The sequence below is a fragment of the Aotus nancymaae genome, unplaced genomic scaffold, assembly GCF_030222135.1.
Source record: "Aotus nancymaae isolate 86718 unplaced genomic scaffold, 86718_ANA_hifiasm-v0.15.2.pri h1tg000057l, whole genome shotgun sequence".
In the NCBI taxonomy this organism is placed as follows: domain Eukaryota; kingdom Metazoa; phylum Chordata; class Mammalia; order Primates; family Aotidae; genus Aotus; species Aotus nancymaae.
Window position 1 is genome coordinate 62,401,929 of NW_026988471.1, and position 20,821 is coordinate 62,422,749.

Consider the following 20,821-nt stretch of genomic DNA (forward strand, 5'->3'; position numbering starts at 1 on the left):
CACCCCCTCCAGAATAGTTGCATTCCCACACCCCTCATACTCGGCGCAGAGATGGGACCTACGAACATGCAGGCAGCCGCCCAGTTAATAAAAGCAATGCAGGACGGCGCACAACTGCATTCCTGACTCTAAGTTTAAAAGAAAAACCTCTTGCCCTAGGGCCAAGGCTCACCTGCCTCGAGACTGGGGAAGAAGCGCCGCTCCCGCTCGCTTCGGAGTAGGCGTCCCGCGAAAACCCTTGCCTCATTACCAGGGCAGAAGCTTCTACCCCGGGCAGAAGCTTCCTAAGCAAGAGTCCCTGCACCCGGGAGGGAGCGACACGCTTGCTCCGTCTCTAGGGTCTCCGGGCCGCCGCCGCCACAGTTCGCTCAGGTGCTACCCAGCGGCCTGAGTGTGCACGCGCTCCCGCCTCGTCGCTTAGCAACCTCAGAAGCTGTCGGGTAGTCGCAACTTAACTATTCCCCCTCCCCTCCAGAGTGTGAATTGTTTTTTAAAAGATTTTGTTTCCGGGTCGAGCGAGCTTTACGCAGCGGAAGGTCTCTTTACCTCCCACGTTTACCCTCAGGGGAGGATGAAGTCTCAGTCGCACGCCTGCGGGTGATGTCGCTAAGGTGTCGGTCTCTCCTCCCTAGAGTTACATACGCCGTCTCTCCCGCCAATTGCCAGGCGCCATCAGGCAGGCCTTTTTTCCATGAGCCCAAACCATCCGCGTGTCGTCGTCCTCCAATCAGAGCGGCTCATCCTCAGGGACTACTTTGCAATCGGCGAATTGCGCAGTGAGAGGAACGTGAGAACACCCTCTGGTCTCGGGAAGTGTAGTTCAATACTTGACGGAAACGCTTTGGCGATTGCGCCAGAACCAGGGCAGTGTAAACTACAATTCCCAGAGAGCGCCGCGTCGCGAGCGGAGCCTTTTTTCGCTAACACCGCTCGCCCTCTCCGAGTCAGTTCCGCGGTAGAGGTGACCTGACGCTCTGAGGCTCGTTTTGCAGGCGTTGAAATTGTCCTCGCAGTTTTCAGTCATGGTGAGTGTGGGCCCCGGGTGGCTGCCTATCTCCGGCACTCGCGCCCTTGTGTGGGGTTTCTTGCACTTTAGGGACTTTTGAGAGGCAGATCTGCAAGGCACTGTCCTTCGTGCCCTTTGGAAAGCTCGGACTCATCTTCTGGGGATTGTCGAAGTGACCCAATAATTGGGAAGGGATTGACGTCCACCTTGCGGGGCATGGGGAGGCCCTTAGGAGGACTCTGGAGAAGTATTCGTCCTTGGAGAGGCACGATCTTAATCCTGCTGCATGGCGAGAGAACAAAATACGACGCTTTAGCTATTTTCCGAACGACATTATGGGGTTTGTTTGATAAGGACGATAAGGTTTGCGATGGGAGGGAAAGGATGGGTCCTAACCTCTTTTTCTCCTCATTAGCCCACAGTGTTTATAAGGGCTTTTGTCACAGGGCCTTTGAAAGCAAAAATCTGGAAAGGTAGTATTTACCTGGTGCTCCAGATTACGATGTGCGTTTGGGGGAGGTGTTTCCGCCATATCTAATTTCACAAAATGTTATTTGGAACCCGTTCATTGATCTCCTTTTGCAATGCCAGGACATGCTGAAGTGACGGCATCACTAGCCAGATAACTACTGCATATATTCTTTATTGAACTGTATGTTATGAGTTCCAGAAGCACCTCTTTTAAATGTAACAGTATAACCATTTTGTCATGGAAGACCTGAATAACCTAGATCTCCATCTCTTGCCTCTGCTGAAAGAGAGGGGGAGGGGGAGGGTTGTTGAAGGAACTCTGACGTAGGAATAATTTGCGTACTGCTTGAAGGTGACATTTGTTATCAAACTCAGAGAAATCGCTTCATACTATAAACACAGTGGCTTTTATTTATAGTTGAGACTACTTTTTCTACTTTATCTCCAAAATACTAAAATGGCTGGAGAATGTGGAGAAATGTTCGAATGAATTGGAAATTTTCCAGAACCTGAAAAGACAGATTTTCAAGGCAAGGGCATTACTCTCTCTGCCTATATAACGGGGCCAGTGAAGACAGCTGCTAATTTCCAGTGGGTGTTAAACCTAGGTTTCCTAAATATTTTGTCACATAATTAGTCATTTAAATTACGGTTTCAGTGGTTTCTGTCCTAATAACCTTAGGTAAGCAGAGGTACTTATTATCTGAGAACCTTGGACTTCTTGCTTTTAGAACTAAATGGGATTTTTTAAAGGTCATTTTGACGAATCTCCCCACTTCAGATCTTTAAGTTGAGTTTATCGAGGCCCAGAGAGAATGTAATTTGCCCCAAGAGTCTCACACTCTTTCCATTTTTCTATATTGTGTCTTATACTTATCAAGTCTTTCTGAATATTTATTTTTATAGGCACCACTGCAGTGGGGTCTCGCAGCAGGGGAGAGACAGTGTACTCAACTCTCTGAAAATTTATTTTTACTAGCTGAGATTTTGGATGAAGTTACCAGCTCATACTGCATATACAAACTCAACTATGTTATCTACATGTAGATTTTTTATAGCTTTATTCCTTGCAGTTCAAAATATTGGAATTCTAGAATTCAAAGGAAATTTGGAGATTATTTTATCTACTCTTATAATGTAGTCTGTTGAGGTCAGATAATTTTCCCAAGGTCACAGAGAGATTTTGGGCTCCTGATTCTTAGCTGGTTTTCCCTAGCAAGGTCCCATCCCTAGAAGGTCACTGGGGTGCCAGATAGCAGAGAGACAGAACATAAAGAAGAATTTGTCTGGCAGTTTGCTGAAACTGACAGCAAACTCACACATGACTCAATTTTCTTGTCCCTTCAGGAGAGTGTATGAATGATCAGAGTTAGAAAAAAGCCTTTTTTGTAAGCTCATTCAAAGGGGAGGATTCTTTGCTTGTTGTCTATAGGGAGTGACAGCAAAATAAACTGTATGAAGGAATCTAAATGGTAGTGCTTATTTTTTGTGTTACAGAAATATATGTAATTTAGAAATATATATAAATTAGAAAGTGAAAAAGGAATATGTGGATCCATCTGTGGAGTAACAGAGACACTTAAATTCAATCTTTGTAGCTGAGAAGTTAGCACAGAGCCTGCATCTGCAGGAAGATCATTGGTGCCTTGCTAAGAGCAAAGACATTCCTTCTTTGGATCTTGGCAGACTGCCCAGATATCTGAGCAAAGAATAGTAACCTATGTTCACACTGTAACATTGTGAAAGTCAGCAGGACTCTCCCACCCTCCTGCTTTTCAGCTCCAATGTACCAGACCTGGACTTTTCTTTCTCTGTTTCATCTTCAAACATTCAGACACTAAGCCTCATACTACTGTTAATAAGATGGAATTACCTACCTGTGAAAGTAATTTCTCCAAAGACACAGAAGGAAACTGCTGAAGTGGAATTAACTCTTCATTAGGTGGCCACAATCCCATCACTAAGGGCTGTGATACTGTGAACACGTTTTTAAGTATCTACTAAAATTGACTGCATTATTCTAACCATACAAGTGACCTTATGGAAGGCTAAACTTTATAGATCATGATCTTCACTTTCTCCCACCCCGCTTTAACTCATCCTAGCTTGCTGTACATTGAAGTAGTATGTGTTTATACTTGTTACTCTAACCTTCCCTCATTCAACAAATACTTGTTGAACACCATATGGAAATGCAAATTCATATCAAAGGCAGACTGCTCTCAAGGGGGCTTCACAGCCTAATAGAGAGCAACAGACATGTAAATAGAAAACCACAAGCTATTAAAGTCTTTAGAGGAAAATTCTGTGATGAATTTTTGCTACTACTGTTCTTAGTGCTTTGTGTGTTAACCCTTTTAATCCTTAAAACTGCTCTGTTTGTTAGATAATTGCTATTATTGTCTCCATTTTACTATGGGGAAATAATACAGAGAGTTTAAGTAACTTGTCCTAGCGCATACAGTTAATGAGTTGTGGAACCAGGACTTGAACCCAGAAAGTCTGACTCCAGAGTCAATCTCTTTAACTACTACTCTCTACTGCCTCTCTAGCCCCCTGTTTTAGAGAATTGGCTTATCCTCTTGTTTTCTTCTTATGATTCACCAATGGATTCCTTGGCCTAAAATAGTACCGAGTACATGATAGGAATTTAGTGGTGTTTTGTTTAATGAATGAATTAAATGAGACAGCAGTTCATCAGTAGATTTATAAGGCATTATCATTAGTACTAGTGACATAAATAATTTTGTTAACTATAGTTGGAACTATTGTGGTCACTAAGTTTACAACCTTCTGAAAATGTATATATGAATAAAATACCTTTTGTCTTCATAGTATATATGAATAAATTTTTGTTTGTTTGAGACAGGATCTCGCTCTGTCACCAAGGCTGAAGTGCACTGATACAGTAATGGCTCACTGTAGCCTTCCAAGGTTCAAGTGATTCTCCTACCTCAGCCTCCCGAGTGCCTGGAACTATAGCATGTGCCACCACACCCAGCTAAATTGTTTATTAAGAGACAGGATCTCACTGTGTTACCCAGACTGGTCTCAAACTCCTGGGCTCAAGTGATCTACTGCCTCAGCCCCCCAGCAATGTGCTGGGACTGTAGGCGTGAGCCACTGCATTCAGCCTTAAATATCTTAAATGAATAAAATATCTTTTTAAAAAAAATTTTAAGCGTGTTACATATGTTTCCAAACAGTTCTTACACATTTCCATCTTTTTGGTAGTTTTACAGGACCCAGCTGTTCCTTCAAGTAAATATCGGAGTTATAACTATGTGCCAGGAGTTTTTCTAGGCAACTGAGATATAGCAGTAAATAAAATAGACAGTTCCTGTCCTTAAGGATCTTGCATTCTAAAGGGAAAGGGAGTAATAATAATAATAATAATTTCTTCCTCTATTCCATTTTCCTTACCTATTCTACTTGACTTTAAGGAAAGAAGGGAAATGACAGAATGAAAAACATATTTAGGCCACTAAAGATTTTTCTATAAATAGTAATGACTAATTAGAAAACAAATATTGTATAGTTGGCTATGATCATTTTTCTACACCAGTTAACACTTTTTTTTTTTTTTTAAAACTGAGTTCTTATTGCCCAGGCTGGAGTGCAACGGTGCAATCTTGGCTTACCGCAACCTCAGCCTCCCAGGTTCAAGCAATTTTCCTGCCTCAGCCTCCTGAATAGCTAGGATTACAGACATGTGCTGCGATGCCTGGCTAATTTTTGTATTTTTAGTAGAGACAGGATTTCTCTATGTTGGTCAGGCTGGTCTTGAACTCCTGACCTCAGGTGATCTGCCCACCTCGGCCTCCTAAAGTGCTGGAATTACAGGTGTGGGCCACTGCAACCAGCCTGACACTTCTTTTTTGAAACTTTTTTCCTTTGGCTTCTATGGGTACCAAATTGCTGAGTGCTGCCGACCTTCAGAGCTTATAGTTAGAAGCGTAAAAGAAGCCTTCCAGGCTATCCATTCTTGTTTCATCTCAGAGACATGATTCTCATCTGGAAGAGGGAATTTTAAATAAAAAGAAACCAAACAGTTCTAGGCTTAGTCACATCAATGGACCATTTCTCCATGCTGCTAGAGGTAAAGATGGCAGTGGAAAGACATTTACCCAGCATTGTCAGGGAAAGGAATGGTTCACCTTAATTGAATTTTTCTGTCTAACTAAACTTACCAATTAAGTTTCTAAACATTATTGTTCTTTTTAATAGAAATATTCCAGAGGTTTTCTCTTTGTTCAGTCCCCCCTCCCTCTGTCTATGTATGGGGGAGCTGTTTTCTTCTTCCTTCTATTTTACCTATTAAACTTTTGGCTCCTTAAAACCACACACAAAAAAAAAAAATTCTATTTTTTACATTCTCTTAGCTTAGTCTTTTTTTAATGATTCAGAGTCATCACCTTGAATATCAGTTATCTTTGTTTATATGTCTATATTTTGTTCAGGGTCTGTTGAAATCTCTCTTTGTATGTCTTCCCCCTCCTTGCTTTTAAAAATAATTGACCCTTGGAATCAGGTTGTCAGTTGTCTGTCACTACATGTTGCTGTTGTTATTTATTATTTAATACTAAAATATACCATAATCCAGATATTATCATTTTCTCCTTTTTGTTTCTCCCAAAATAAAAAATAAAGTCTTGTTTTTCCTCCTTCAGACAATAAAGTTGAAGCATGATTGTCTTAATTAAATGTTTTGGCTCAATGTAAATGGGAAGTTTTTTTGTTTTTTTTTTTGAGACAGAGTCTCACTCTGTCGCCAGCCTCCAGGCTGGAGTGCAATGGCACAATCTCAGCTCACTGCAACCTCCACCTCCCGGGTTCAAGCAATTCTCCTGCCTCAGCCTCCCTAGTAGCTGGGACTATAGGCATGCGACCACCACACCCAGCTAATTTTTGTATTTTTAGTAGAGTCGGGGTTTCATCATGTTGGCCAGGATGGTCTCGATCTCTTGACCTTGTGATCCACCCGCCTCGGCCTCCCAAAGTGCTGGGATTACAGGCTTGAGCCACTGCGCCCGGTGTAAATGGAAAGTTTTAGCCTCTTACTCCTCTTCTTGGTATGAAGATTCTATTGAACAGATGGGAGTGGGGGCTTTGCATAATAAGGATATATGCAGTTCTAGTGGCCACCAGGGTTTGGATCATCACATGCCGAGCACATCAACATTGTTGGGCCTATATTAGTGGTAAAATATCCTCAGAAAGGTGGGATAAGATTATGTAAGTAAATCCAAGATAACACTTTTAGCTCCCTACATAGTGAGAGTTAAATAACACCACGTAAATATGCAGCACATTCATTTTCTACTAAGCCAGATGCAAACAGACTTTAAAATTTTATATTCACTTTTAAAGTATGTGGATTTCTTACTATATATTTTTAAGGTACAGTAGTACTTAAAGATGTTAATGGGTCTTTTTCATTACAGTCTGAACCAATCAGAGTCCTTGTGACTGGAGCAGCTGGTCAGATTGCATATTCACTGCTGTACAGTATTGGAAATGGTTCTGTCTTTGGTAAAGACCAGGTAGGAACAGATGTCTATAAATCTTAAGTTATTAGAGTAAGAATATGGTTAATAAAATTCTGTATTCAGTTGTACACAAATTGTAAAACAATGAAGGAATAGATAATCCCAACAAATGTAATAAGCACATTGCTATAAGTGGAAGCTAGTAAGGTATTTATATGTATTGCTCCAGGCACTGAAAGCACTTTGCAAATGAGAACTCTTCCATATATTGTACTTAGTTGACTTGCTGTAACCAGCAGGTGTCAGTCAATGGGAGATAACACTAATGACAGTAACTTATAGTCATGTGGGAGAGAAAGTTGCTCAATAAGCACCTCCTTGTTCATAAATGGCCTTTAGAACCAAAATAGTCAGAATGGACCTGCTTCCCAATAGAAGCAGGTGCTCCCATTTCCAACAAGCCTGATTAATTTACGGTAAAATCCTTTTCTAAGGTATTTATTTATTCCATTTCTTGACCCGTGGATATTGAATTATTCTTTCATGTCAGATACTGTACTTAGCTTTGCATGAACTGAAATCAAACATACAGCTATTAACAATAAGAGCAAGCTGTGGTATGTCACTCAATTTGATGTTTTTTTCACATACTGTTAAAATTGAGTAGTGGTGATTCCTCTCACTGTGTCTGTTAGCAAACCGGTGCTGGTTTTATAGCATTCTTTTTTCTGAAAGGGCATAGTACTAGATACCTGACCTCCTAAAATAATCATCATGACTAATTATTGGGAATTATATGCATGTACATACCAAATAAAAACTGTGAAAAGACTGTCTTGTGTCTAAATGAAATAGCCTACACTAACAGATACTGTCCTTGATATTTGGTAGCCTATAATTCTTGTGCTGTTGGATATCACCCCCATGATGGGTGTCCTGGACGGTGTCCTAATGGAACTTCAAGACTGTGCCCTTCCCCTCCTGAAAGGTGAGTTAGGGATAGAGAAAGGATTTTATAATATCAGTGTCAGGTAAAGGACTATCCTTTTTCCCCAAATGTGTGTGTACATGATTTATTATGTCAGTTAAGTATAATATTGCATAAGGGTTATATACCTGACATTGTCTACACACATACATTATAGACAGTGTAGGAATTGTCTACATTGTGTTATGTAGTCTACCTAAATGGTAATAGTAGCATCCTGTAAGGGAAAACTTTCTCAGTTGTGCAGGATGTCCTTCTCTATATATTGTTCTGGAAGTTAGTTGGTTCCTCTTATATGGTCCCCATCACATCTACCAGTCATCAGGTTGAGACAGAGTGTAAAATTGTCCTTACCATATGCTGTATAGTTTGCAAAAAATTCAGAAGAGCTCAGATAAGGGCCTTTGCAAAGCATTGAACTATACCACAAATATAATAAGGAACCCTTAAATTTGATTGAAGTTTATTAAAATAATTCTAAATTAATTTGAATATTCTTCTTTAGCTATAGCTTCATCATAGTCTTTTTTTTTTTCGGTAGGGATTAATTAATGATACTCCCCTAGAAGTTTGCACTAAGCAAAACAATATATACCTCCCAAGAAAAACTTTCCTTAAAATTCTTCATCTGTTGAGTAAACATTTGCTAGAAGGAATACTCTGCCATCTAAGTCTTTTGGTTGCATAGTTCCATAGAAGAATACATGACTGCCCACACTATTCTGTTGGTTCCCTTTTCTCACCCACAGTTCTTTGCAAATCAGCTTTGCTGCTTTTTCCCATTTGTATTCCTTTGTCTGCTGAGTTCCCTGTGCTTTCTCTGAAGGGCCCAGATTGCAGTCAGTTTGTCCCCTGCCAGATGTGAATATGACAGGGAAGGGAAAGTTCAGCAAATAAGGACGTGTAACTGGGAAGAGGAAGATAATTTTTTTTTCCTCCAACTGGTGTTCCTGCCTATGCCCATTTTCAGATTTATGGCAGCCTTGACTATGATGCAACTATGATGGCCAATTTTCCAGTGAAATTGCTAAATGTTGATCAAAGCTTTTTTAATATAATCAACAAAGAAGTACGATGATATATGTTCTTTAGTCAAAAAGCAAGTGATGTGCGCTTACTGTACTAACACTGGAGCATAGTGGTTGAACTCTGGACCAACCTAGGCTGGAATTACAGCTCCATTATCTTTTGATGGTGGAGAGTTAATCTCTTTAAACCTCAGTGTCTCCATCTATAAAATGTGAAGATTAAATTTGATAATAATATAAGTATCTTAGTATTATCCCTGGCACAAAACTCCTTAATAAACATTTATGATTTTTAAATTTGTGATTGGTATCTTAGACCTTAAAGTAATTGCAATTTAAAGATTAGGTGAATTAGTTGCTCTTTTGTGTTATGTGGTAATTCGTGTGAATAATAAGTGTTGCTTCAAAAGTCATCGTTATACCTTGCATCATATATGATTATAAAAGATAAAAGCTATGGAATTTTTGAAATTTAAGGTAATTATTGAAATAGGAAAAGCAAAATGCATCTATTGACATTTCTGATGTTTTGATTGTTAAATTAATGTATTATCTTTCTTAGGCTCCTGAAACGTATATCAGTGTGATATGTAAACACTTGGAACAAGTAAAAGAATTAATGGGTAGATTCAATATGAAAAAGAAAACTTCAAACTTTGGTGTTTAAGTAGCTCTGCATATTTATTGCCATGTCCACAGATGTCATCGCAACAGATAAAGAAGAGGTTGCCTTCAAAGACCTGGATGTGGCCATTCTCGTAGGCTCCATGCCAAGAAGGGAGGGCATGGAGAGAAAAGATTTACTGAAAGCAAACGTGAAAATCTTCAAATCCCAGGGTGCAGCCTTGGATAAATACGCAAAGAAGTCAGTTAAGGTGACCAACACTGTATTTTATGGGATCTTTTCATTATTAGCATTTGAAACTTACACTTTTAGCATTTAAGTAAAACCAAAATTATTTGCCCTTTTTTCTAGTTCTGTACAATCATCAGTAAATACGGCTATAGAGTTTTGCTCATTAAGCTATCTCTTTCTGGGTTTTTTCTTACAGTGTGGAAATCTATATTCAGAGTACTCAAAAATATTTTTCCTGTTAGTATAATGTGAAAATTTAATATTAGTTCTTAAACCTATAAAGAAGGCATAGGACATTTTGATGCATTTTTGCTGTATGGGAATATTTATTCAGACATTTGGATTTGTGTGTGATTCTGAAAGGAGATAGCTAGCCATAAGATAAGTTTATTCTCAGGAGTTGAAGATGGTAGTTTCTGAATGCTCAGGTTTCTAAATATGTCTTAATATTACAATAAGCCTTTTTTATTTTTTTTTTTTTTAATTTTTATTTTTGAGATGGAGTCTTGCTCTGTCACCCAGGCTGGAGTGCAGTGGCGCAATCTTGGCTCACTGCAACCTCTGCCTCCCAGGTTCAAGCGATTCTCCTGTCCCAGCCTCCCGAGTAGCTGGGACTACAGGTGCATGCCACCATGCCCAGCTAATTTTTGAATTTTAGTAGATACGGGGTTTTACCATGTTGGCCAGACTGGTCTACAACTCCTGAACTAATGTGATCCACCTGCCTCGCCCTCCCAAAGTGCTGGGATTACAGGCATGAGCCACCACCGCCACCTCCAGCCAAACCTTTTATTAGCAAACTATTAATTAACTAGAACATAATTGTCATACAGCAAATAGGCTTGCTGGTTAAGGTTAAACTGATTTCTGTATACTTTACTATCTTGACTTTGAAAAAAAGTGAAAGAAAACGTTTTAAGATTTTTTAAGTTGCCCATTATAATGTTCTATCTATGACATTTCATAGATGTCTGCATTTTTGCTTTCTGTGGACTTAAATTTTAAGTAGTTCACTTGTTTTCTGTAATCACAGAAAATAATAAAAGTTGAATAGAAATCCTCAGGTCCCAATAAAAGATTACAATGTTGTTCAGACTGCTAAATTCCAAGCTTTTTGGAGGTATAGTATTGCTTGCATAGTAATTCCACCTCCGCAAAGCATCCTTGTCTGTGAGAAATATTCACCAGCACTGCAGTACTTAGAGACAATGAAGTATCTTGTCTGCAGCTTGTCAAAAGAGGTACCAAAAAAAAAAGACTAAAGATACGTGGGAGTCATATAATATTCTTGTAATTTTTCTATAAATATATTATTTCAAAAATTTTTATCATTTTATTGAAGATTTTATAATTTAAAATGCATTTTCCTATGCCAAATAGTGTTTCCCAAGCGTCCCCTATACAAAGGCTACCTGTTAGACATTTTCTGTCAAATTTTAACATAGCTTAGTTAGTAAGTATATAGTCTGTAACTTTTCTGTGCCTTCCATTCCTCATAGGTTATTGTTGTGGGTAATCCAGCCAATACCAACTGCCTGACTGCCTCCAAGTCAGCTCCATCCATCCCCAAGGAGAACTTCAGTTGCTTAACCCGTTTGGATCACAACCGAGCTAAAGCTCAAGTAAGAAAAATTCATAAGTCTTAAATCTTATGAATGTTCATCTTTAAAACATTTTTCTCTCACTTGTAAAATAACTGAATCTGAGTTTGTGCTTTTTTTCTTATTTTTGTTTAGTAGGAACCTATTACTTTTATTAAATTAAAAGTAAATTATCATTAATTTGTTACAGAATCTTTAAATGTATTCTTGTAAAGGACCAGAGGCTGGACTTCCTACTTGATTTTGTCTTTATTTCTATTGCTAACTATAATTAAATGCAGTTACTAATATTCTCTTGTTACAGTGGTTAAAAATTTGTTATACATGATGATATATAATTTAGTTTAATTTTTGTCAGATATATAGGAAATTATATAAACAAAGAACTTGAGCGTTGTGTGATTGTGTGGTTCTGCTTCTATTTTACCTGCAGCTAAATAATCAAATTCAGATTTTAATTTTTAATTTTATATTTAATTTAGTTTTTAATTTTATGTCTTTTTAATATTCTGTGTGTATCTGTAAAGTTTCCTACTTTCACTACTTAGGAGCTAAACTCTGTTGCTAATTTTCTTTATCTTTTGATCCATAGATAAATATGCTGAAGAACCAGTGACCGGGAATTAACAATAGCTTTTCAAAAAATTAGAAGCCAAGCCACTGATCTGAGCTAGTTTCCTAGGCTTTTTCAGATCTAACTGGTCCTGGTGCCATTGGAAGTCACGATAAAGTTCTAGTTTTGGACAAAACCTCTTTGCCCTAATGCTTTTCTGGCCATTCCTTCTTGGCTGTAGGTCATCACTGCTAGATAGGTCTATGAGTTCAGTGCTTTTTCTTCTAGAGAAGATAACTTTATTTAGTTTTAAAAAAAAGTTGTTAACCAGAAGATGCTGTGAGGTCTAAGTTGAAGCACTACTACCCTGAACTGAGAATTAATATTCCTTAGCTCTGGAACGCCTAGTGAAAGAGAAAAGAATATACATTTGTTAAGCATCTACTGTAAATTGAATGCTAGACATATAATTTTCCATTTAATTTTTATAGTAACCATATGAGGTATCTCATAGTGTCCCTACTTTAGGTAAGAAACCTGAGGCCCAAGGAAGTCAGGGAACCTGCTGAGTCATATAGCTCATAAATTATGGAGCCACCATGATTTGCCTGACTCCAAACCCTTATGTATGTTCTTACCTAATGTTATCAATTGCCCTTAGTCCACTTACTAGCTCTGTGATTTTGAGAAAGTGTATTCAATGTATAAAATGTAATAATAATTATATCGACCTCAGAGAGTTCTTATAAGGATTAAATAATATCCATTTTAAGCCCTCAGCAAGGTGTCTGCACATAGTAAAACTCAAGGAAGATTGGCTGCTATTATTATTAGTTGATTTTGTTTTTATTTCTAAGAGGCATACAGCCTAAACATTCCTAATTTAGGGGGTTGTTAGATAACAACCCTTAAATTTTTAGCTTAAAGTGCAAATATTCCCTGAGAGGCTTTAGGCGGTGAGCTGGGTCTGGTGGTAGCTGAGTAGGAATAGGAGTTTGTTTGAATGAATGGAGGTAGGAGGTTTGGGCATTGTGGGACAGTTGTAAAGGTAGAGATATTATATATGTTACAGTTGTAAACTCTGGATTGCCAAAAAAAGTGACTTATTTAGTTAGAAGAAAGAGGTAGCACAATGACACTGACAACCACTTTTTGCTGTTTCGCCTGAGGCTTTGCTGGAGACAGGCCTTGGAAAATTCTGCTTCCAAAGGTACTACTAAGAGATGCTTTGTCAGGGTCGGGCCTGGTTAGTACTTGATGGGAGACCGCCTGGGAATACCAAGTGCTGTAGGCTTAAAAAAAAAAAAAAAAAGAGAGAGAGATGCTTTGTCCTAGTGCCTGAAACAGTTTTCATTGCAGGGCTAAACTCTGAATGAGCAAAGTGGGAAGAAAGTGCTATCTCCTCAGACTTTAACCTTCACTTGGGACATGTTCTTTGTTATTCCCAGGCCCTTGGCTAGGCACTATTTCAGCATATCACTCTGGCATAGAGAGAGCTTTTAGGGAGTCTCTGAAGAACCACTTTCTTCCTCTAAAAGAAATTATTTGTCCAGTGAGAAAAATAACCCGAATATGAGTTTTTCTTACAGGAATGGTTGCTAGGTTTTTTGTCTTAGAATTCTGAGGCCTTAGCTACTTAGTGACTGTTTATCACCTGTAGAACTTTGCTGTGTATTTGCAAGCCAGCGCTGTTATTTATGTCTGCTGATATGATATTTATGTCTTATAATGATAAGGTTATTTGACAATGGTATCAGTTAGCTGGTATCACATGGAAGAAAATTCCTAGGGCTGGAGAATTAATCAAAAACTTTAACAGACCTATATGACAGACATGAGTGTCTAAGGGAGCAAAGAATTGTTATTCTGGTTACATATTAATTTAGACTAGCTGTGACATGAATCATATTAAGAAATTACATCTTCTGGGTGCAAAGTACCTGGCCTTTGCTGTCCTGACAGAACTGGACTAGCTAAAGAGATCACAGGAGCAAGAGGAGGAGGGCAACAAGAACAAAGGAAGGCAGAGGAGCCAAGGAGGACTGAGGGTGGAGAGGCCTAGAGGCATTTTGTCTTCACTGTACTTTGGAGCATTGAAGCTCACATTCAGAGGAGTTGTGGGCTCTGAGCTCCTGGTAATATATATCTTGAGTTAATTGTTCAAGGTATAAATTTTATCCTTTTTTAATACCAAACTAGCTAAATTTAAGTATAAATGTAAGTAAGAGCAATTTCTTCTGCAATTTCTTCCCCAGTTCTTTCAGGTCATGGCACGCGTAAAAAATGGTTGAACACCTTGCTACTCTACCATACCCTACAGGCTAAGCAGATCAATAGCTGGTTACCCCAGAAACCAACCATCAACTAATTTGTAGAGACTAATGCAAATATTGTAGATAATAGTCCTAATACTTGCAAAACTATATGAAGCAGGGATTAGGTTTGTCAAAAGTGATTTACAATATCACAAACAGAAATTTTTAAGTAAACTTTTTTAGACTAACAATTTTAGGATTTAAGAAAGCAGTCTCAACTAGCTTGAGAGTGAAAGTAAAGACAGTTTACTTCTTACTTAACAGAATAAATTAGTGTGAAGACCAGTCAAGATATTCCAGACATTTTAGGTAATGGCCTTTTTCTTTATCTTTATCCTTTTCGGTTGGTTGGTTGGAGTTTTTTTTACTTTTTATTTTGAAATAATTTTAGACTCCAAAGTCGCAAAAAAATAGTACAGAGAAGTCTTATGTACCCATCATCCATTGATGGCATCTTACATAACTACAGAATATTATCAAAACCAGGAAGTCGATAAATTACACACAATACTATTAACTAGACTTACTGAAGTTTTACCAGTTTTACATTCACTTATTTTTTCTGTGTCTTTATGAATGATTCTATGACATTTAAATACAAGTGTGGATTCCTATAACTGCCACCATAGTCAAGACACACAGTTTCTTCATCACTCACAAAATAACTGCTTCATACTCTCTCTTATAGTCACACCTCCCTCTTTCTTTGTCCCTGACATCATTTATCTGCACTCCACCTCTACAATTTTGTCATTTTGAGAATGTTACAATAATGAAATCATGCAATAAGGAACCTTTCAAGACTAGCTCTTTTTGCCTCAGTTCAATGCCTTTAAGATTCATCCAGGTTGTTGGTTGTTCCTTTTTGTTGTTTTTCCATGCATCTTTTATGTATTCTATTGTATATATAAGACAGTACAGTTTATTTAACCATTCTTTTATTTTTTTTTGAGAAGGACTCTAGCTCTGTCACCAGTCTGGAGTACAGTGGCACGGTCTCAGCTCATGGCAACCTCAGCCTCCCAGGTTCAAGCGATTCTCCTGCCTCAGCCTCACAAGTAGCTGGGATTACAGACAGGCACGCGCTGCCACACTCAGCTAATTTTTGTATTTTTAGTAGAGATAAGGTTTCACCATGTTGGCCAGGATGGTCTCAATCTCCTGACATCATGATCCGCCTACCTTGGCCTTCCAAAGTGCTGTGATTACATGCATGAGCCACTGTGCCCAGCATATTTAACCATTCTTGAAGGACATTTGAGTTATTTCCAGTTTGGAGCTGTTATTACCCTTGTTTTAAAAGTTTCCTTAAAATATCAAAGTGTATTCCCTTTATCACATGGTAAATATTGAAATGCTGCATTATGTGTGCTAAAGCTACAGATTCTGGCACAACTAATTTTCTCTCCCATTCTTACTGGGACACAAAGAAGAAAGAATTGCCCACAATGTCATCAAAACCGATCAGCTTCTTAAAATATTTTTCCACATTCCCTTCTGGTTCATCATAAATTCTGTTGTCGAATTAGGAACAAATTATACATACACCTGATCATAATTTCTTTTCTGTACATAAACTTATCAGACAAATAAGCAAGCTGATTTTGCTTTATTTAAATCTATCAAGACATAACTTTCTAACCTTTTTTGTGGCTACTTACACTACATGTGATTGCAAAGCATTGCAAGACCCTAAAGTGTTTTCTGGAGTTACAGCTAGAGATGGTTACATATATTATTTTAGTGTGTATATATGTGTGTACACACAAATACACACATATATTTACAGAGAAAACCTCTTTCCTTCAGTTTCATGATACATAAAATGAAAACAGTCATATCTTGGTAATTTGAGTCCCATCCAACTCTAAAATTTTATATTTAGGATTATTTGAAAATTAGTTTGTATATGCTATATAATAAAATTTTTACCTACATAGAAAGTGCCCAAATACCTGATTACTCAGAATCACTGAGAAGACATCTCCAAATAAACATTAACAATGAAACAAAAGATCACATTTACATATTCAAGAAATAGTAAATTGATTAATAAATAGTAACTTGATTAATGTTTTATATTCGATACACATACTGTACGAATACGTTAACGACAAACTATGAGATGCTTCCTACTTTTAAACATTCTACTCCATAAAGTTTCACGTCCACAGTTGTTACCACTGTTAAGCTGTTGTAGGAAACTGCCAAACAATAAATTTACATTTTTTACAAGTCAGTATAACTCTTGTGTTCTCTTGAAATTTCAGAAGCTTTTTACTTAAGGGCATTTGTCAAAACAGGTCCCAATTGTAAATAAAAAGCATTAGTCCAAGTAATGTATTTGTTTTCAATTTAACTAGATTGCTCTTAAACTTGGTGTGACTGCTAATGATGTAAAGAATGTCATTATCTGGGGAAATCATTCCTCGACTCAGTATCCAGATGTCAACCATGCCAAGGTGAAACTGCAAGGAAAGGAAGTTGGTGTTTATGAAGCTCTGAAAGATGACAACTGGCTCAAGGGAGAATTTGTCACAGTAAGAAAAATCTATGAGCCTTCTTAACAGCTGAGCATAAAATCTCTTGAGAGACACTTAGGACCGGAAACCTTCAAGGAGAGCAGGTCTTTCACAGTTGCTCTGATGACTGCATATTTTCGGGATCATAGTAAGCCAGTCATGATCCAGTCTGATCTGATGCAATCTGTAGCATAGCAGTTGAGATTTATACCAAGATCCATGTCTTTGCATGAAGTATGATAAACTTTGTATGGGGATATATAGTTTTCTTTTTCCAGAAGGATTGGTAAGGCTAGCATCGGGTGGTTGCATGATTTTGGAGGGGACACATTAAGCCCTGGACATAGCCTTTCACCCCAGGGTCTACTGGAATCAATGAAAATTTTGCTATCATGATCAAATAACACTGCTGCCTTTGCCTGCCCCCTTCCCAGACTGTGCAGCAGCGTGGCGCTGCTGTCATCAAGGCTCGAAAACTATCCAGTGCAATGTCTGCTGCAAAAGCCATCTGTGACCACGTCAGGGACATCTGGTTTGGAACCCCAGAGGTAAAGATTTAGTCATTTGCACAGGTCACTATTTTATTTTTGTTGCCTGATGCTATAATATAAAAAGAATATAGCCTTTGCTACAGTCAGGTTAGGTTCATTTCTCAGCTCAGCTGCCTACTAACTACCTAACCTTAGGAGTTTCTTAGCCTTGACCTTTCTGAGCTGTTTTGTCATCTTTTATATGACATTACTATTATACACAGGGTTGTGAGGGTTAAAGGAGATTAAATATGGAAAACAGCACAATGCCTGATACACAGTAGGGGTGAAATTTTTTCTTCTAGTCCACAGGTTCCTCATCTGCAAAATGAGGATTAGGTTTCCCTGGCCTACTTCACATACGATATGGAAGAATGGAATGAAATAATATCCATGAAAGTTATCTTGTGGAAGTACCTATTGCTGATGATAGTTCCTTACATAGTAATGATGTTATGAACATTGTAAGAAAGGGTCACCTGGTTTAATTTTATTGGTTCATGTGTCAGTTATGTGAACTAATCACCATGAGAATGTGAAACATTGTTATTTTCAGGGAGAGTTTGTGTCCATGGGTGTTATCTCTGATGGCAACTCCTATGGTGTTCCTGATGATCTGCTCTACTCATTCCCTGTTGTAATCAAGGTAAGGTATTTTGGAGTTATTTCCCTTCTTTGAGAAAGTAGTTATATGTTTAAGAATGGTATTACTGGCCAAACACGATGGCTCACCCCTGTAATCCCAACACTTTGGAAGGCCAAGGTGGCAAGATTTCTTGAGCCCAGGAGTTCAAGACCAGCCTGGGCAACATAGTGAGACCCCATCTCTACAAAAATAAAATAACCAGGCATGGTGGTGCACACCTGTGGTCCCAGCTTCTTGAAAGGCTAAGGTAGGAGGATCACTTGAGCTTAGGAGGTCAAGGCTGCAGTGAACCATGATAGTACCCCTGCACCACGCCCTCGGCAACAGAGTGGAACCCTGTCCCCCCCAAAAATAGAATGGTATAACTTCGTCTAGAAAATTGTTCCTTTACTAAAGTAGACATTTTTCTCAGCTTTAAAACAATATGTATTTCAGCTTCAGGTCATTAAAAGTTTTTGTGATTGAAATTAATCTGGAAAGGAAGATTCAACTCTTCTCACTAGACACAGTATGTTGTTATGCCTCTAGTATTAGAGACCTACAAATAATATATTTCTGAATGAAGCAAAGTCTTTCAGTGTTGTTGTTCTTTATTATAACTGTGCTAAAGTCAATCATTTTTAAAGTTATTTTTTTAATTTAGATTCAAGGGGTTTTAAATTCAAGTGTTGAGTTTTTATTAGAATTATCTATTAAGATCTGGATTCTGATTTACTTCTTTAGAATAAGACTTTAAAACAAATAAATATAAGTTCAAACTAGGTTGTTGCTTATTGGAAGATCAGTTCCTGTTTAAATCTCTTATTTGCATTATTTTCAAACAGAATAAGACCTGGAAGTTCGTTGAAGGTCTCCCTATTAATGATTTCTCACGTGAGAAGATGGATCTTACTGCAAAGGAACTGACAGAAGAAAAAGAAACTGCTTTTGAATTTCTTTCCTCTGCCTGACTAGACAATAATGTTACTAAATGCCTCAAAGCTGAAGAATCTAAATGTCGTCTTTGACTCAAGTACCAAATGATAATAATGCTAGACTTAAATTACTTGTGAAAAACAACACATTTTAAAAATTATGTGCTTCTTGGTACAGGTTTGTGAATGACAATTTATCATCATGCTGTTAGTGTGCATTCTAAATAAATATATATTCGAATGAAAGTGGCTCAGACACTGTTTCTAGCTAATATTTAGTGTCTATTCAGAAAACAAATTTGCAGCCAGGCACGGTGGCTCACACCTGTAATCCTAGCACTTTGGGAGGCTGAGGCAGGCAAATCACTTGAGGTCAGGAGTTCAAGACCAGCCTCGCAACATAGTGATACCACGTCTCTACTAAAAAATAATAGAGATGGGAGGCCGAGGCAGGAGAATAGCTTGTCCCGAGAGGCAGAAGTTACAGTGAGCCGAGATCATGCCACTGCACTCCAGGGTGAGCAACAAGTGAAACTCCTCAAAAAAAGAAAAGAAAACAAACTTGCTTGTTTCCCAGCTTGCCTAAGGAATTGTAATTTTTCATTTTAACCACGGGAAGGGAGTAAGGCTAGACAGATAAAGCATAAATCTTGTATTTAAATAGAATAGAGAAACCCACCTTGTGATAATGAATCAGTCTATTTCAGTATATATTTGTAAGCATTACCTACATTGGACAAATAACATTTTAAAAATCTCAAGGTTAATTCATGCTTTGTAGATAATTTGATTTTAAGGCTAGCTACTAATATTAAATAAATGGCAGATAGATAATATTGTTAACAGTGTTATGCCATTGGATGAAATTAGAACACTTTCATCATATAAAAAAATGGTAATAGGTTTTCCCTGGAGGTACTACTTTTTAGCAGATAAGGAATCTTATATTTCATAACCACTAAATGCCACAGAAGTTTATGCTAGTGTTAGCAGTTCTCAATCTAAGCTTATTACTAGAAAAATAGTGGGTTTTTTTAAATAGTCTTGTTTTTTCCCCAAACCTATGAGGACAGAAGGCATTTTCTACCTTTTCATCCTCATGCTTAACACACTTTCCACATGTAATAGACAATATCATATTAATAAATATCTCCAGGCGTAATGTAGTACTCTTCATGGATGCGCAAATATTTGTTGGTTGGATTTATTTAAAATTACTACTTTGGGAGACCAAGGCAGGAGGACTGCTTGAAGCCAGGAGTTCAAGGCTAGCCTGGGCAACAAAACAAGACCCCATCTTTACAAAAAAATTTTTTTTAATTAGCTGGGTGCAGTGGTAGATTCTTATAGTCCCAGCTACTCAGGAAGATAAGGCAAGAGGATCACCTAAGCATGGGAATTCAAGGCTGCAGTGAGCTAGGTTTGTGCCACTGCACTCCAGCCTGGGCAACAGAGCGAGACTGTCTACTTTTTAAAAAATTAAAAATTACCTAGGTCATTATCTTATATGATATAGAAAATAAGAAAGCAATTGAATAAAACTGCCTTTAGGGCTGCTATTAATCCGAAGCATAAAAACAATTTCATATAGAATGAATAAAGTTTTGTATAAAGTAAGTATAAATTGTATCAGTTGTCATTTTCTTTCAGTTCCAAACACACTCTTACATATTCTTGTGACATTAGGACTAGAACTTGGCAAGCCACATTTCTTTACCAGTTACTCCTTGTTAAAAATATACTAATAGGCCAGGCGCAGTGGCTCATGCCTGTAATCCCAGTACTTTGGGAGGCTAAGGCAGAGGGATCATTTGAGGTCAGGAGTTCGAGACTAGCCTGGCCAATGTGGTGAAACCCCATCTCTACTAAAAATAAAAAATTAGCCAGGCATGGTAGTACATG

At 38.0% G+C, this 20,821-nt stretch overlaps 2 protein-coding genes and 1 long non-coding RNA gene across 11 annotated transcripts in view; 2 read left to right on the forward strand and 1 right to left on the reverse strand.

The window, feature by feature from the left end:
- WDPCP (WD repeat containing planar cell polarity effector) overlaps positions 1-20,821 on the reverse strand; it is a 783,785-nt gene that overhangs the window by 558,753 nt on the left and 204,211 nt on the right. For 3 of the 8 annotated variants that reach the window (XM_064364169.1, XM_064364175.1, XM_012477129.3), the window contains exon 1: positions 173-968. The exons of 2 other annotated variants lie outside the window; for them this stretch is intronic. In XM_064364169.1, the coding sequence (XP_064220239.1) occupies positions 173-247 (75 nt within the window). In that variant the 5' untranslated portion in view covers positions 248-968. Of the gene's footprint in view, positions 1-172; positions 971-20,821 lie in introns of those variants that run through there. 3 more of the 8 variants (XM_064364176.1, XM_021672876.2, XM_064364172.1) reach the window with 2 other exon arrangements.
- MDH1 (malate dehydrogenase 1) lies at positions 923-19,165 on the forward strand. Of its 2 annotated transcripts, XM_021672877.2 has the most exons (9): positions 923-1,025; positions 6,922-7,020; positions 7,858-7,954; positions 9,682-9,857; positions 11,338-11,460; positions 16,671-16,847; positions 17,264-17,377; positions 17,916-18,005; positions 18,830-19,165. In XM_021672877.2, exons 1-9 carry the CDS (start codon positions 1,023-1,025, stop codon positions 18,953-18,955), a joined length of 1,005 nt encoding a protein of 334 aa, XP_021528552.1. In that variant the 5' UTR covers positions 923-1,022; the 3' UTR covers positions 18,956-19,165. The 2 variants fall into 2 exon arrangements, with proteins under 2 accessions (XP_021528552.1, XP_021528553.1); XM_021672878.2 differs by lacking the exons at positions 6,922-7,020; positions 7,858-7,954 and having other exon boundaries at positions 951-1,025.
- LOC135269695 (uncharacterized) lies at positions 11,468-16,546 on the forward strand. The gene is made up of 2 exons (XR_010337946.1): positions 11,468-13,202; positions 15,264-16,546. It is a non-coding gene; the product is annotated as an uncharacterized LOC135269695 (long non-coding RNA).

Excerpts from the sequence above, each read along its gene's own strand:
- MDH1 (XM_021672877.2), top strand. Across the intron at positions 7,955-9,681 it reads TGCCCTTCCCCTCCTGAAAG|ATGTCATCGCAACAGATAAA; the intron begins GTGAGTTAGGGA and ends CCATGTCCACAG. Across the intron at positions 17,378-17,915 it reads TCTGGTTTGGAACCCCAGAG|GGAGAGTTTGTGTCCATGGG; the intron begins GTAAAGATTTAG and ends TGTTATTTTCAG.